The sequence below is a fragment of the Phocoena sinus genome, chromosome 13, assembly GCF_008692025.1.
Source record: "Phocoena sinus isolate mPhoSin1 chromosome 13, mPhoSin1.pri, whole genome shotgun sequence".
Lineage (NCBI taxonomy): Eukaryota > Metazoa > Chordata > Mammalia > Artiodactyla > Phocoenidae > Phocoena > Phocoena sinus.
The window spans coordinates 79,124,712-79,142,188 of record NC_045775.1 but is presented as its reverse complement, the minus strand read 5'-3'; the positions used below and the strand labels follow the sequence as shown (position 1 = coordinate 79,142,188).

The window sequence follows — 17,477 nt, the reverse complement described above, 5'->3', positions numbered from 1 at the left end:
AAACGGCCGTGGGCCTTCTTTTCTTCCTTACAGTTTCCTGCCCTGCTCTGAGCACCCCTCCAGATGGCAGAAAGTTTGGGAGCAAGTACTTAGTGGATCACGAAGTCCATTTTACCTGTAACGCTGGCTTCCGGCTGGTTGGGCCCAGCAGTGTGGTGTGTCTTCCCAACGGCACCTGGACGGGAGAGCAGCCCCGCTGTAGAGGTACCGTCCTTCCTTCCCAGGGGCCTGCCAGATGGGAAGGGTCATTCCGGGGGACACTCTTCTGCCTGATTCTTCAACCGCAGAACAGCAGCCAGCTTGTCTGATGACCACAGCCTGGCTTGGGCTGGCATCTATCTACATAAGCCCTTGCCAGACCCTCCCAACGATTGAGTCTTCTTGTTTTGCATATGGGGAAATTGAGGCACAGAGAGGTGAAGGAACTTGCCCAAGGCCACACAGCTGGGGGACAGGTTGAACTGATTCATACCATACACTCTGACCCCAGAGTTGGGGTAAGAAGTCTTCTGTGGGTGAGGGGAGGGGCAAGAAGAGGTACTGCAGGGAAATGTGCCTCCTTTGGGCTGCTTTGTTCTGGGGCTGTAGTTTACTGGCGAGCCTCTTGGTGATCTGTAGGGTTGAGGAAATTTCTCAGGTGTCCTTTGTGACTGCTTTGGGACTTGGTGTAGACAGGCTCCAGGAGAGACCACTGGGATGAGAGGGAGGCATGAAAAGGCTTCTTTTCTCTGTGCTAAGCTTGAAAACAGTACTTTCTTGGCACGCCTAATTTGTTGGTTTTTTAAAAGCGTGTGGTCAAAATAGCACGGATATCCTGTTCGTTTTCAGAACAAGATTCACGGGACATCTGCCGGGGCAGAGTGTCTGTGATTTTAGCCCAAGCGTTGACGGGGAAAATGCACATATTACATAAATAAGTCCGTTGTCAAGAGTAGTGTGGAGAGGACTTCAAATGCATAAATAACTTGAAAATATAAAGGAACACCAGAAAACAGACCATCTCGGGACTTCCCTCGTGGTGCAGTGGTTAAGGCTCCACGCTCCCAAGGCAGGGGGCCCGAGTTTGTCCCCCGGTCAGGGAACTAGATCCCACATGCATGCTGTACCTAAGAGTTCACATGCCGCGACCAAGGAGCCCGCCTGCCGCAACTGAGACCTGGGCCAGCCAAATAAATAAATAAATAAAATATTTTTTTAATGTTAAAAAAAAAAAAAAAGAGGCCATCTCTGAAGACGAGTGTAGGTTGACATGAGAGGCACCACATTCGTGGACCTAGACTTCTGTTTCCCCCTCCTGGGAAGAACAGTGATTCAAAGGTTGATCACAGGTACCAGCTCTCAGACTTATCTGGGATCCAGCCAGGAAGTCAAGCCACATGACCTGCAAACACACCAGGGGAAATGCCAGTATCTGGATCTACCCTTGACCCTGAAAGATCTCCATCCGGGAAAAGCACCTTATGTGTGCTAAACTATGGTAGCAGAGGTGGGACCACAACAGCATTTCATTGTCACTGCTTTGGGTGTCTGTATTTTTAACTCACAGATTGAGTTACTGACCCCAGTTGGTTTCTTCCTCCGAGCATCCGGGTGCCTCTGATGGCCCCACCAACTTCCATGAGGTGCGGGCGCGTCTCACCTGTTGGTACTCCTGTCATGGACACCCAGGTGGTCGTCTCCCCACCACCACCACAAACAGTGCTGACAAGGTCTTCTGATCCCCTCTCTGTCTCTGGGCCCTGCACACGGGGCTGGAGTTGGGGGGCTTCTGATCCCCTCTCTGTCTCTGGGCCCTGCACAGGGGGCTGGAGTTGGGGGGCTTCTGATCCCCTCTCTGTCTCTGGGCCCTGCACACGGGGCTGGAGTTGGGGGGCAGTTGGTCGCACGCTCACTTCCTTTGAACCGGGCGCTGCCATGCTGCCCTCCACAAGGGCGGCGCCAGCCCGTGCTCCCCAGGCAGTGCTGTGGGCAAGCACATTTTACCCAAGTGCAAGTTTTCTTTCTTGCTCAGGTCTTATCCATATTCGGCCCACAGTGGCGACACGCATTTCCAGTGAGCATCCTGTGCTTTAAATGGAAAGATGGGTTTGAAGGAGAAGACAGCTGAAAAAGGCACCTTTAGGCAGATCAGGAAGAAACACCAGAGGCTCAGGAACAAAGGAATACGTTGTTGCTCGACAGAGTTGGGACCCAAAGCAGCCCAGTGTCATCTTACCAGCCTGACTAGGATGCCTTCCCAGAGGATCCTGGGCGTGTCTGCCAGCTGCCCTGCTGACCTTGTGCGTGTTAATTATGTATTAGCACCTCACCTCCCTGCAGCAGGACCCCCTTAATGGAAAACAGAGCCCTACTGCATTGTGGCCTGTGTGCTGTGGTTCCCAAACTTTCAGATGCTCCAGAGTCACCCAGAAAGCTTGTAAAACACAGGCTCTGAGGCCTCAACAGGTCTACCGAGTTGGATGAGACTTGGGAAATCTGCATTTTTCTTACGATTCTGACGTTAACCGGATTTTGAGACACACCACTTTATTGGTTTTTGCCACTGCCGGAAACAAAAAAGGATATTGAACGTTTTGAAGCACTGATGTATTTGGGCCCTAACCAATCAGAAGGGCTGCCAGGTGTAAGCCAACAGTAGGGCATGACCAGGTGAGATACCTTCACCTGCACTGACATTTTGGGAAGGTCGAGCCAGCCCTGACAAACATTAGGGCACCCAGTCTCACTGAGCAGTCCCTCTCCTGAGATGTGGAGGTCACCTTCCCTGGAGGACCACTGCCAAGCGTGACCAGCAAGTCTACTGGTCTTTCCCATTGTCCAACACGGTGCTCCTCATTCACATGGAACTTCCCAGCTCATTCCAGATTCACCGTGGGTTCTTGGTCTGCCCTCTCCCCCCAGCCTCCTCTCCGCCCACTGGTCCTTCTTCCCTGACCTCCGTGCCCGAGGACGGCTTGCTGTAGCCCACCCTGGACTTCCACGAGGGCCACATCTACTATCTAAAACCCTGAGAAGCACGGGCTCAGGAACAAGGCGGTGGCCAGTCCACACCGAGATCTCAGAGGGATATTTCTCGTCTTACAGTTTAAGTGTAAACTGGGCATGGAGTTCACCCTCGCGTGGTGATGAAACAAAAACACTCATGTGTCACGACCAAGGTGCCCACCCAGCTGTTGGACATGACCCGTCTCCAAGTGAGTGGACAGTGTCTGACTGACAGTTCTGTTCTGGGCAGGGATTTATTCGATTAATGGATGCTGTCTCTAGCAGGAGCCTCAAAGCGGGGCCACCCGAGCCTGTCAAGAAGGAGAAGTAGGGCCTTCCCTGGTGGCGCAGTGGTTGGGAGTCCGCCTGCTGATGCAGGGGACGTGGGTTCGTGCCCCGGTCCGGGAGGATGCCACATCCCGCGGAGCGGCTGGGCCCGTGAGCCATGGCCGCTGAGCCTGCGCGTCCGGAGCCTGTGCTCCGCAACGGGAGAGGCCACAGCAGTGAGAGGCCCGCGTACCACAAAAAAAAAAACGCAGTGGGCAGAGGTAGGCTCCAAAACTCCAGGATGGAAAACAGCCATTTAGCTTCCTGGATTAGTTCCCTTTTTCCCTTCTTACTCAGAAGAGCAGGTTTTTAAGATTTGAAGCTTCCTGAATTGAGGAAATCATAGCCACAGACCTTGTCCCTTTGACAACATGGGTAACCAAAAAACAACACGAGAGAAATAAATACCCTCGTCCCTTACCGCCATGCTGGGAAAAAAGAATTGTTTTCATTCGTCATCCCCACCCTCCCTTTCTTTAAACCTTCATTCATCCATTCATTCAACCAGTTTTCACTGGGTACCAGCTGTGCACAAAGCATCGTTAGGGATTCAATGCTGAATCTAACAGACACTGCCCAACCTTGCAGGGCTCGCGCTCCAAGGTGTAGGCAAGACAGGTCACCAAACACAAAGGTCAACAAATCGACATTTGTGGTCGGTGCTTCGAAGGGATCTAACAAGGGACTGGGAATAAATCCCATGGGGTGAGGGACAGTTGAGGGTCGCTCGAAGGCAGTGACAGAAACTGAAAGGATGAGCGGGACCCAGCCATGTGATGATGGTGACTAACGGGCGGCACGAGGAGGATGCCGTTCCAGGAAGAGGGAGTAACACATGCAAAGGCCCTGACGAAGGGAAGAATTTGGCATGTTTGAGGAAACAAAAATATGAAACATAGAACCTTGTCGCTGGAGCAGCGTGTGAGCTGAGAGTGAGTGAGTCCAGGTGGAGAGACTCATAAGCCAGCTCTTGTAGCCATAGGGGCCGTGCTGTCGGTGGGGTTTTAGATCTGAGCACAATAAGCAGGTTTAAGAAGAGGGCTGTGCTGATTGGATGGGCACGTTGCTGTTGTGTAGACATGCGCTGGAGGCGGCTAGAAGAGATGGACGCTGGGAAACCACTTAGGTGGCTGTTAGCAGGTGCAGGGGAGAGATACAGCAGGGGAGACTGAAAGTAAACGTGGAGACAGAACTGATGGAACTTATCCCACGTGGGATGTGAGCAGGAAAAGAAGGTGAGGCTCCCAGGCTCCCAGACAGGGTGCATGAGACAATGAAGACCCAGCGACACATGCAGGTTTGTTTTTGGTTGTTGTGTTTATTTCACTATAGTTGATTTATAATACTGTGTTAGTTTCAGATGTACGGCTTCAGATTCTTTTCCGTTACAGGTTATTGCAAGGTACTGAATATAGTTCCCTGTGTTACACAGTAAATCCTTCTTGTTTATCTATTTTATATATACTATCTGCTAATCCCAAACTCCTCATTTATCCCTTTCCTTCCCGTATCCCCTTTCGTAATCATAATTTTGTTTTCTATGTCTGTGAGTCTGTTTCTGTTTTGTGAGTTGATTTGTGTTATCTTTTCAGATTCCACATATAAGTGATATTTGTCTTTCTCTGTCTGACTTACTTCACTTTGTGTGATCATCTCTAGGTCCATCCGTGTGGCTGCAACTGGCGTTATTTCATTCTTTTTTCTCTTGGTGGGAATGTAAATTAGTAGGTTTGTTTAAAACAACCTGTGTGTGGGTCGTTGACCCGAATTCCATTTTGGTCACGTTAACATGTCTGTACAACATCCCAGTAGAGATCCATACATTCAACCCGCAGAGACCATCGGGCACAGGACCGTGCCCTGGTCCCCAGTCCCAGTGAGGCTCCAAGCACTTTCTGCCCACTGCATCTCGGGGTTGGCATCGCCAAGGAAAACACAAAGCAGTCGGGCCCTGGCTGGAGTAACGCTGTCCTCATGCAGAGCAGACAGAGCAAGATGAGCTCCAGCCATGGGCGTCCGTCCCCCAGGGCGGGTGGGTCTCTCTCAGCAGCAATTGCTCGGGGCAGCTCACCTGCGTGCAGTGGAAGGACCCTCCTCCCCGCCCCTCCACTTCCCCAAGGAAGCTGAAACGCTGGAGCTGAGGGCGTGCCTGAGGGCCACCGACACACAACTTCAGCAGAACAAAAGAGCACTTGTGGAGCAGGAAGCACGGAGAGATATGGCCACACGAGGTGGTAAACCCAGCACAGGCCGTGGGGATGCTTTATCTCATGTTGAGGGAGTGTGCCAGGCCCAGTAGGGGGCCAAAGACTTCCTTTCCCAATAGAGTCAGGTGGACAGTTGGATGTAAAGTCTGGTGTCAAGGGCAAAGGAGGGTCAGAGAGACGCAGTTGGGAAATGTTAGCATAATGATGGTGTTTAAATCCATGGACAGTGGTAAGAGCACCCAGAGAAGAGAGAAAGGAAGTAGCTCAGGGGACCTCCCTGGTGGCACAGTGGTTAAGAATCCACCTGCCAATGCAGGGGACACGGGTTCGAGCCCTGGTCCGGGAAGATCCCACGTGCCACGGAGCAACTAAGCCCGTGCGCCACAACTACGGAGCCCGTGCTCTAGAGCCCGCAAGCCACAACTGCTGAGCCCACGTGCCACAACTACTGAAGCCCACGTGCCTAGAACCCATGCTCCGCAACAAGAGAAGCCACCACAATGAGAAGCCTGCGCACCGCAACAAAGAGTAGACCCCGCTCGCCACAACTAGAGAAAGCCTGCGTGCAGCAACGAAGACCCAACGCAGCCAAAAAAAAATAAATAAATAAACTCATATCAGATCCTGCCTCTAAAAAAAAAACAAAGAAGAAGTAGCTCAGGACCCAGACAAAGGAGGACAAAGGAGACAGGAAGAGCCTGCAGAGGTAAACCACAGGGAGACTGCGGAAAAGCAGGGTCGTGCACTGGATTTGGTGTCTGGAAGGTTATCTTGGAGTCAGAATAGAGCACAGCTTCAGTTCCCTTGCCTTCATATCGTGAGGCCCTTCCTCAGAGACCTTTAAACAGCAATTGAAAGACCTTTGATATAGTAGCCACTTGATAATTAGTTACTGTGAAACTGACTGGCTGGCTGATTTACCGAATGCTTGAGTGAGTGAATGAATGAATGGGGGATTATATTTAGAAACTACGAATTTCCTTCCAGACTTTTATCTAAGCAGATATATGCAAATTTTACATATTCAACATCTGTGGGTAGATATTAACACAAGTTAATCTCCATTAACTCTTCTTTCTAAACATAACTTTTTTTTTCTAAACATAACTTTTAATGATTATGAAGCACTTCCTCATAAGGGCTATTCTATACTTAACTATTCCTCTGTTGCTTCTATAATCATAACCAATGCTGAGACAAGCAAGCTTTTTTTCTTTTCCATTGTGGTTTATTACAGGACATTGAATATAGTTCCCTGTGCTCTACAGTAGGACCATGTAGTTTATCCCTTCTATATGTAACAGTTTGCATCTGCTAATTCCAACCTCTCATTCCATCCCTGCCACCGCCCCGCCACAGTGCGGTATTTGCCTTTCTCTGTCTGACTTACTTCCCTTAGCGTGATAATCTCTGGGTCCATCCATGTAGCTGCAAATGGCATTATTTCGTTCGTTTTCATGGTTGAGTAATATTCCATTGTGTGCATATATATGTACCACATCTTCTTTATCCATTCATCAAGACAAGCAATCTTAAAGCATTTTTCATTATGAAAAAATTCAAACATTCAAAAGTAGAAAGAATAGTTTAATGGTTCTCAGCTACTCATAGCCCAGTAATTATCAACACAGCAAATCCCTTAATATCTTGAAATATCTAGTCAGGGTAAACGTTTCTCCAGTTGTCTCTCACATTTTTAACACTTTGTTTGAACCAGGGTCCAAATAAGTTCCATACATTGCAGTTGGTTGATGTGTCTCCTGTACCTTTTTAATCCATAGTCGTCTTGAAGACGACCACTCCTCTTCCCCGTCTCCCATTCCTTTGCGGTTTATTTGTTGAAGAAAATGGGTTGTTTCCCAGAACCTTGATCTTGCGCACTGCATCCCCGTGGGGTCATTTAACATGACCTGCATTTCTTTTGTCTGTGTGTCCAGTTTTACTGAGATATAATGACATACAGCACTGTGTAAGTTTAAGGTGTACAGCATAACTACTTGACTTCCACATATTGTGAAATGATTACCACAAGAAGTTTAGTTAACATTCGTCATCTCCTACAGATACCAAAAAACATGTTTTTTTTTTCCTTTGTGATGAGAACTCTTAGCGTTTACTCCCTTTCAAATCCCTTACAGTCATCGCGTTGTACATTATATGCCTGGTACTTACCTTATGACTGGGTTTGTAAGTTTTTGGTCTCTGTATTTCTTATAAACTGGTAGCTAACTCCAGAGACCTGATCAGATTCTGGTGAGATTTTTATACTGTTTGGGCAGAGCGGTGGTACCTACTTCTGCTGCGAAGTCCCTGCTGTCTGTCATCTCTCTTCCTGTGATGCTGAGCCTTGGTAAGCATCACTGCCCTCATGCTGACCTCTCTCCAGTAGTTCCTTGAAGAGGGACTCGGGGGGGCAATTCCCCGAGTTCTTACACTTTCAAAAAGTGTACAGCTTTACCAGCCAACGACTGTTGGATTGGACACAAAATACCTGTCTCACATTTTCTTGAGTATCTTAAATGTGTTCTTCCACGTCTCCTGTTTCAACTGATACTGTTGTTGCTATCACAAGTCTTTGTGCCTGGATGCCCAAAGGATTTTTAAATTTTTCTTGAAAATCCAATAATTGTATTGGGATCCGGGTCAGTACTGGCCTTTCTGGGTCAATTTTCTCAGGTGTGCGGTTTATCTTTGCATCAAGAAGTTTCAGTGGCTGGAGCAATCTGGCCCCGAGGATCTCTGGAAACTTCTCACGACAAAGCTCCAGTGTGGAGGAGACTCGAATAGGAGGAGAATCCAAATTGAGCCCAAAAAGGAAAATCGGCACAAAAAAATGAAAGGGATGGTCCAGGTGAAAGTAAGAGAGAGGATGGGGCAGAGCAGAGAAGGCATGAGCCGCCCTGAGAAACAACTAAAGGGGGAGATTAAGAGTCAGGAAGTCAGAAAAGCTATGCGGGAAAACTTATTTCCCCTCAGTATGAGTAACAGAAAAGGACTCTTGCCAAATTCCATACAAATTATTATAAGAAAACAGAGAATAAACTCTCTACAGTCAATGAAGAGATCCCAGAAAGACATGACCATAAAACAAGATGAAAACTGTAACCTAGTATTTCCAAACAAGTGGAAAGGAACTTTAAAAAGATAAAAACTATGAAAGGACAATATAAGTAAAAATCAGAAAACCTTAGAAATGAGGTGATTGGAGAAATGGAAAATTTGAAGCAAGGTGATACAACAACAGGAAACCGAAATCAAAGAGGAAAAATCAGCTCATGCATGTAAAACACTTAGCTTAGTTCCAGGGAAACAGTAAGTGCTCAGTAAACAGATTAAAATGGAATTATCATCCATGCTTTTGGCTTTCCAGCCTCTCCACAGTCTCTGCCAGTACCCTCTTTTTTTTTAAATTGAAGTAGGGTTGATTTACAATATTGTATTAGTTTCAGGTGTGCAGCAAAGTGATTCAGATATATATATATATATATATATATATGTATATATATACATATATACATATACTTTTTCAGATTCTTTTCCATTATAGGTTATTACAAGATATTGAGTATAGTTCCCCTGTGCTATACAGAATGGCCTTGTTGTTTATCTATTTTACACATAGTAGTGTGTCTCTGTTAATCCCAAACTCCTAATTTATCCCTCCTCTGTCCCTTTCCCCTTTGGTAACCATAATTTTGTTTTCTATGTCTGTGAATCTGTTTCTGTTTTGTAAATGAGTTGATGTGTATTTTTTTTTAGATTCCACATATAAATGATATCCTATAATGTTTGTCTTTCTCTGACTTACTTCACTTAGTATGATAATCTCTAGGTCCATCCATATTGCTGCAAATGGCAATATTTCATTCTTTATGGTTGAGTAATACTCCATTGTTTATATACCACATGTTCTTGATCAGTTCATCTGTTGATGGACATTTAGGTTGTTTCCATGCCTTGGCTTTTGTCAATAGTGCTGTTATGGGGACTTCCCTGATGGCGCAGTGGTTGGGAATCCTCCTGCCAATGCACGGGGCACGGGTTCGAGCCCTGGTCTGGGAAGATCCCACATGCCGCGGAGCAACTAAGCCCGTGAGCCACAACTACTGAGCCTGTGCTGTAGAGCCTGTGCGCCACAACTACTGAGCCTGCATACCACAACTACTGAAGCCTGCGCGCCTAGAGCCCGTGCTCCGCAACAAGAGAAGCCACCACAATGAGAAGCCTGCGCATGGCAACGAAGCATAGCCCCCGCTCGCCACAACTAGAGAAAGCCCGCGTGCAGCAACAAAGACCCGACGCAACCAAAAATTTTTTAAGTAAAAATAAATTAAAAAAAAAAATAGTGCTGCTGTGAACATTGGGGTGCATGTATCTTTACAAAGTAGAGTTTTCGTCCAGGAGTGGGATTGCTGATCATATAACTGTACCATAAGGAACCTCCATACTGTTTTCCGTAATGGCTGCACCAATTTACATTCCCACCAAAAGTGTAGGAGGGTTCGCTTTTCTCCACACCCTCTCAAACACTTGTTATTTGTAGGCTTTTTTGTTTGTTTGTTTGTTTGTTTTGCTGTACGCGGGCCTCTCACTGTTGTGGCCTCTCCCATTGCGGAGCACAGGCTCCAGACACGCAGGCTCAGCGGCCACAGCTCACGGGCCCAGCCGCTCCGCGGCATGTGGGATCTTCCCAGACCGGGGCACGAACCCGTGTCCCCCGTATCGGCAGGCGGACTCTCAACCACTGTGCCACCAGGGAAGCCCCTGTAGGCTTTTTAATGATGGCCGTTCTGACCGGTGTGAGGTGGGACCTCATGGTAGTTTTGATCTGCATTTCTCTAATTATTAGCAATGAACATCTTTTCACGTGCCTGTTGGCCATCTGTATGCTTTCCTTGGAGAAATGTCTATTTAGGTCTGCCAGTGCCCTCTTTATAGCTCTGACATGCATTTAGCTAAATGCCACAGCTTGGACAGATAAGAATGTGATGACAACTGTACCTCAGTCAGGTCACAGATGGGGCGCCAGAACTGGACATCAGACCATGGAATGCCTGACACTGTATCAAGATAAGAAATAAAGAGAGTCGAATGGAGCCTGTCTAGAAATGAAAATCCTGGGGAACAAGATCCAGACGGGAGCGGGGCACCTCTGCATTTCTCTATCAAGCCAATGATTCCATCCCACCCTACGCACACCCACACCCACACCAGCCAGGTGCAGCCAGGTGCAGCTAGACTCAGTGCCTTCCACTGGAAGCCCAGCAGGGGACAGACAATGGCGCTGGTCTCCGCCCGGGGCCAAGCCGAAAGATTCTCCGGTTCACAGTGTTTGGCTCTCTGCCCATAACTTCCCAGCCTAGTGATCTGCCCACTTTCAGACTTTGCTGGGGAGCAATGATGGTGCTGGACAATGGACAGAAACAGGAATTCCAAGCTCTGGGGCATCTGTGTCGTTCCAGACACATTCCTGGAAACCAGTCATCTGAAAACAGAACATAGAGGGGGCGATCGCTGAGTTTCCCCTCCCCAGGCTGAGGTTACTGCGGAATCGGAATGGCTCCTTCTCCAGGGATAAGCAGCATTTGGATGCTCTGGGTCCTTTCACGATTAATAGAATCCATGTAATCGTCTACATAACATCCCAATTACGAGGAGGCTGAAGAGAAGCCAAAGTCCCTGCCAACCCACCCACAGGAAAGCTGTTGTTCTCATCAGGAGCAAAGCACCTTTTCCTCCCTCTTGATAGACACAGCAGGAAAGGATGCTCTCATGCCAACAAGAAGGGGCTTCCAGTTTTCTTTCCCAAGATACTGTGGTCCAGTCAGTGAACTGACAAACCTTTCCTCTCTGGTGGAAACGGCCTGTGCTCTGTGCATTAAAAATGGGCTTAAGGAACTCACGACAAGCAGATGTGGGCTGAGGGTCTTAAAAAATCGTTTTTTCTCATTAGAAAATTTATTGTGGAAAAACGCAAGAGTATAAAAAATTGTCAGTAAGCAAAAATTACCTGTAATCTACCACACAGAGAAAAATCTATTAAAACCTATTAAAATTTTATTTTATTATCATATTTTTTGGCCACGCCACTCGGCTTGCAGGATCCTAGTTCCCCGACCAGGGATTGAACCTGGGCCCCCGTCAGTGAAAGCGATGAGTCCTAACCACTGGACCGCCAGGGAAGTCCCTAAACCTATTAAAATTTTAAACACGTTTAATATATCTCTCTCTATATTTCCCACAGGACCATTGTGTATATAAGCAAAGAACATTTCCCTTTTCCGACATTAAGGAAACGTCAAGGTTAAGATTAACTCCTCCCTGGTCGCACAGGAAATAATGAGCACAGGAGGGTGTCTGGGTGGGAATTTGGAAAGAGTTCATTTTCCCCATCTCTGGACATTCTGATGGGCCACCCCTCCCTCTTATAAGCCTCTGTATTGAGTTCTTGTTCAGAAGGTGTTCTACCTGGGTGCTGGTTGATAGGGGCAGAGTTGGGGGGCTGTAAGGCTCGACGCAAAGGCAATGTGGGCACAGGCCAGGTAGTTGCCTCTGCCCCGCTACAGCGTCTACACTGCAAATTAGAAAAGGGTGCCTCTGGGTGGAACACAGCTGGGTGATGGGCCGGCTCCCACAGGTAGAGCTCCAGGTGGGCGCAGCATGTGCCAGGGTCCGTGGCCTGCTGAATGGAGGGTAGGCTACATCTCAGCCCCGCTGGCCCCCTCCCAGCTCTTGCTCTTGCTGGGAGGGGCTGTGGCATGGGCAGAGTGGGCAGGCCACAAACTGGAGTCATCCTGCCATGGAAAGAAAGTGACCCCATCTTTGTTTTCTGTTTGTTCATTTTAGAACTCACATACCTGTATTTGAAACGTATTTATTTTCCTAGATATCAGCGAATGCTCCAGCCAGCCTTGTCAGAATGGTGGCACATGTGTGGAAGGTGTCAACCAGTACAAATGCATTTGTCCTCCGGGAAGGACGGGGAGCCGCTGTCAGCATCACGCCCAGACTGGTACGTAGCGGCTGTGGGGCTGGGGGAGGACGGTCTGCTGCAGAGAGAGAAGTAGGACCCTGGTCATGGGTCACCAAAGGCAGACCAGGCGGGATGTCCTCTGTTTTACATCCAAGGATCCCTCTGGTTCCCTGAAGTGGTTATTTGGGATGGCGTTTAGTTCTTTTGTGGAACCAGAGTTTTGATCCTTCTTATGGAAGAAAATGCAAGTGGAAGGGCTGACCCCACCCTGAAAACCCTCCAGATTGGGAACTTGGCCTGAGAAGCTTTCCTGCTGCCACCTTCACATGGTTGACCTTTCCTCTGCACGTCAGCAAAACAGCTTCTCCTGCACACGCTCTCATCACATCCTGCAAAATTCGTAGTTACTGACACAGGCCTAAGTATTTTCCGAGCTGGATGAACGAGACGTTCAACTGGTGGTGAGGTTATGATCCACACTTGAGTCTGTCTGTCCAGCCTGAAGGTCTAGCTGTCACACTGTGGCTGTTTTTGCAGGTGCCAAGAAAATCCAGTGATAAGGAATCTATGGCGGATGGGTGGCGGTTCTACGGTATGCTGCAGCCAACATTTCTTATATAAGAAAATCAAAACCAGGACTTCCCTGGCGGTCCAGCGGTTGAGACTCCATGCTTCCACTTCAGGGGGTGCAGGTTCGATCCCTGGTCAGGGAACTAAGAGCCTGCATGCCATGAAGTAAAAAAAGTCAAAACCTAAAGATGTCTTATTCCTTTGCCAGAAAAGCCTGAAGTGTCCTGTCTGACTGTCTTGATTTCTGAGTGGAATCTTGGTTGGGGGGGGGGGGTGGGTAGGACTTGGTGTCCAGAGAGCACAAGCTTTGTCAATACTTGATATCCTTGAATTGGACCCAGCTCAAGGTCAGGTTTAAATGTCGTGTGCTACCATCACCACCATCCACCTCCAGAACTCTTTTCATCTTGCAAAACTGAAACTCTGTGCCCATGAAACAGTAACTCCTCCCCTCCCTTCCCCCAACAACCATCCTATTGTCTGTCTGGATGAATCTGACCACTAAGAACCTCATGTAAGTGGGATCACACAGGAAGAGTCCTCTTGTGCGTCACATTACATTTACCACCGATTCCTCTGCAGTCTCTTCTGACCATATGAGAGCTCTCAATCCTTTGAAAACTTTCAAAAACGAACACTTTTTTTCTGATAAGAAAACTGATTTATGCCCTTAGTTACAACAAACAAAAAGCTTAGACACTTTAGGAAAGTATTTTAAAAATACAAAAAAGAACCCTTTAAAAGAAGTCGTGTTTTAAGCTCCATAGTTTCTTTTTTTTAAATTTTTACTGGAGTATAGTTGATTTACAATGTTGTGTTAGTTTCTGCTGTACAGCAAACTGAATCAGTTATACATATACATATATCCACTCTTTTTTAGATTCTTTCCCCATATAGGCCATTACAGAGTATTGAGTAGAGTTCCCTGTGCTATACAGTAGGTCCTTATTAGTTATCTATTTTATATATAGTAGTGTGTATATGTTAATCCCAATCTCCCAGTTTATCCCTCCCTCGTACCCCCCTGGTAACCAGAAGTTTGTTTTCTACATCTGTCACTCTATTTCTGTTTTGTAAATAAGTTCATTTGCACCCTTATTTTAGATTCCACATATAAGCGATACCATACGATATTTGTCTCTCGGTGTCTGACTTACTTCACTCAGTATGACAATCTCGAGGTCCGTCCGTGTGGCTGCAAATGGCATTATTTCGATAAGCTTCATAGTTTTAAACTACAGTGATCACGGCTAGAATTTTGGTGTTTTAAGCCTTTGTAAGTGAAACGCGGATTTAACGTCACGGTGGTCCTCAGGATGCAGTTGTGTGGCCTGCTTTTCGTGCGTCGTTCTATTCGGGTGCGTCCCCTGTCCTTCGCCCCTTCCGGTGGGCCCTGGACCGACGGCTGGGTTTCGGTTAATTCCGTGCCTTTCCTTTCCCTATACTCCAGAGTTAAGCTCTGAGAAGGGGCCACGCCCCGATCTCGGGGCTCCTCCAAGGTCAGGCCCAGGTGCGCCGGGCCCGGCCCTAAGTGTGTCTTCTCCCCGCAGTCGCCCTCGAAGGCAGCGAGGCGGGGGACCTTACCTTCAGCCGCGCGCCGCGATGCGCGCAGGTGGAGCGGACGCAGCACTGCAGCTGCGAGGCCGGATTCCACCTGAGCGGCGCCGCCGGGGACAGCGTCTGCCAGGGTAGGCGCGGGCTCGGCCGGGGGAGGGAGGCGGAGCGGGGGACGATGGGGTTGCGGGGAGAGGGGCTCCAACCTGCAGCGCCCCCCGGACACTCCCCGCCCCCGTCCAGGGGCCGGGGGCGCACGGGCGAGCGGCTTCCTGGGCGTGGTCTCAGAAAGGCCCGCCCACCTTGCGGCTTAGGTAAGTGTGGCGCAGATGGCTGCTAGGACACAGCTAGTGCGGAGACATCAGGGGCGGTCCTAAGAAAGCCAGACTGTAGAGAAAGCAGCCAGGGGTCCCCGGTCTCCCCCCAGTCACGCACACTCGTCTAGGAGAGGCTTCAGGCCCCTTATCCGCTCCCTCTTGGCTGGGATCGCAGGGCAGGTGGCAGGGAGGAGCTAGAGTCGCTGTGACGGTAGACAGACCCTCGCTCCCCGCACTCCGCCCCCCGGAGCTGTGCAGGGGCCTGGGCTCATTCTCTGGTCCCTTCTCGCCTTAGCTTTACTGACTGGCCCACTTGTGCAAATCTCTCCCGATTACTGAAGTTCCTTCTGAAAACAACTCAAACCATTGGTTCAAACCTAAGAACTGGCCGTTTGGTGCTAACAGCCTCATTTTAGAGCAGCAGAAACCTCTTACACCGCTCCTAAAGATGAGGAGGGTTAAGGTGGGGCTGGGAACCAGGGTGGGAGTCTGGGTCTGCAGCCCCACGCCTTCCTCCCTGGGCTGCTGGGCCTGACTTGACAGCCTCTGCAGGGTCTCCCCAGGTAGGCATCAGCCTTAGAGGAGCTGGCCTAAGGTCGACCACATCAGACCCCCGACTCCTCCCTTCAGCCCTCGGGGTCCTTGGCTTGGGAGAAAGGGGAGCACTCCTGCATGCTCTGACGGGGATAGGGCTTGGTGGCCACACCCACCCAGCCAGTTAGCCACAGCTGCCAGAGATGGTGACACAGCAGCCATCCTGGGTCACTGTTAGTGGCCGCCCGCCTGGTGGTTCCGGGAGTCATACTGGGCATTTCTGTCCCCAGATGTGAATGAATGCGAGCTCTACGGACAGGAGGGGCGCTCCCGGCTCTGCATGCACGCCTGCGTGAACACCCCCGGCTCCTACCGCTGTGCCTGCCCCAGCGGATACCGGACCCTGGCCGATGGCAAGAGCTGTGAGGGTGAGTGAGGCCGTGGCAGAGGCAGGTGGTCCCAGACTGTGGCTCTGAACTACTGGGGGAGGAGGAGAGGGCAGAGGGCTCCTCCATGGGCTGACATGGAACCTGAGAGAACAGGCAGCTCCCCAGTGACGTCCTAGTGGGGCTCCACTGCGGGGCTCAGAGGAGTGGGTCACCTGGGACTAGAGGGAGAAAGCATCCAGACAGCCATCACCCATCATCCATCCATCCATCCATCCCACAAGTATTCACAAAGGCCCATGTAGGATTATGCGGAGGCTGGGAAGAAACCCAGCCTCCAGCCCGGGAACTCACGTGTGAAGGGAGCAGAGAACATATAAAGGGCATGATATGAGCCATGGAGGGTAGACCCCTGGGCCCTCTGGCTGAGGAGGCAGGTCTGAGAGAAGTGTTGTGACCAGTAACACTCGTCCGTGCCCTCCAGCACCTCTGTAACCTGTCAATGGCGGGGGGAGGCTGGGATCCAGGGAGGGGAGTTGCCCAGCACTTCCACCAGATCTGGATTTCAAATGGTTAAGGACGACCGGGCTTCCAGTTTTAAGAATCAGCATTGGGTATTTGGAAAGTTCACTGCGTGTGGAGCATCTCATTCCAGTGCCTGTCGGGCCATTCATGTAGTCCCGTCAGTGATGGAGGGGGTGTCGGGGGAATCTTCACCCTCACTGGGTGTCCGGTGTTTCAGATGTCGATGAGTGTGTGAGCCCGCAGCACGTGTGCCCCCGGGGTACCGTGTGCATCAACACGGGTGGCGGCTTCCAGTGCGTCAGCCCCGAGTGCCCCGAGGGCAGCGGCAACGTGAGCTATGTGAAGACCTCTCCGTTGTGAGTATAGCCAGGGCCACCCATGGCTGAGCACGTACATCCCTCACCCAGGCCTCCTGGGGGCTGGGCTGCATTCTTCCTTCTGCGTTCTTGGGAGAAGGTACAGTTATGTCTGATGAAAGGCATGGAGCTGGGAGTCTGGCTTCTCAGAGCTCCCATCTCCCTTTAGAGGCTGCATTGAATGCACCGCGCACTTAAGAATGATGTTCTGAGCGCTCCCCTGCTGACAGGGAGGTCACTGGAGGGAAGAGGGCCATGGTGAGGCGGCCAGGAGGCAGGTGTGTGTTACACAGGTTCAGGAGAGGATCACTTCCTGTGTTCACATGGTAACTGTATACTCTGCTTTTCCACTGCTACTAGGAAGTTCGATTTCTAGTAACCTCAGCACCTAACAGACTTTTTTTTTTTCAAAAGGTGGGAGACAGGCTTTTAAGGAGAATAACTGCAGCTATCACAAAGTACACGTTTTCTTCCGAGAAAGAGATCACAGGAGCCTTAGATTGTCGTTAGAATGCACTGACCTCACTCGTTTAGCTGCCTGAATTGCTTTTAAGGCCAAAGCAGATGAGAGGCAGCAAGAGAGTCGGTGGCGCTGAAGAGTGGCAGCTGTGCACTGGGAATGTCACGTAGTGAAGGGACAGAGAGACCTGTACGTCAGAGCCTTTGGGGACATCCCCAATTAACATCTGGAAGGGCTATTTGACCTCCTTAACGGTGACGATCTGAGTCACCCAAATCGCTAA

At 49.6% G+C, this 17,477-nt stretch overlaps 1 protein-coding gene across 2 annotated transcripts in view; it reads left to right on the top strand.

Annotated features, from left to right (window-relative positions):
- The window catches only part of FBLN7 (fibulin 7), a 48,852-nt gene that overhangs the window by 27,288 nt on the left and 4,087 nt on the right, over positions 1–17,477 (top strand). For both annotated transcript variants that reach the window (XM_032651977.1, XM_032651979.1), the window contains 5 exons: positions 34–204; positions 12,406–12,531; positions 14,613–14,750; positions 15,758–15,895; positions 16,596–16,734. In XM_032651977.1, the coding sequence (XP_032507868.1) occupies positions 34–204; positions 12,406–12,531; positions 14,613–14,750; positions 15,758–15,895; positions 16,596–16,734 (712 nt within the window). The remainder of the gene's footprint in view (positions 1–33; positions 205–12,405; positions 12,532–14,612; positions 14,751–15,757; positions 15,896–16,595; positions 16,735–17,477) is intronic.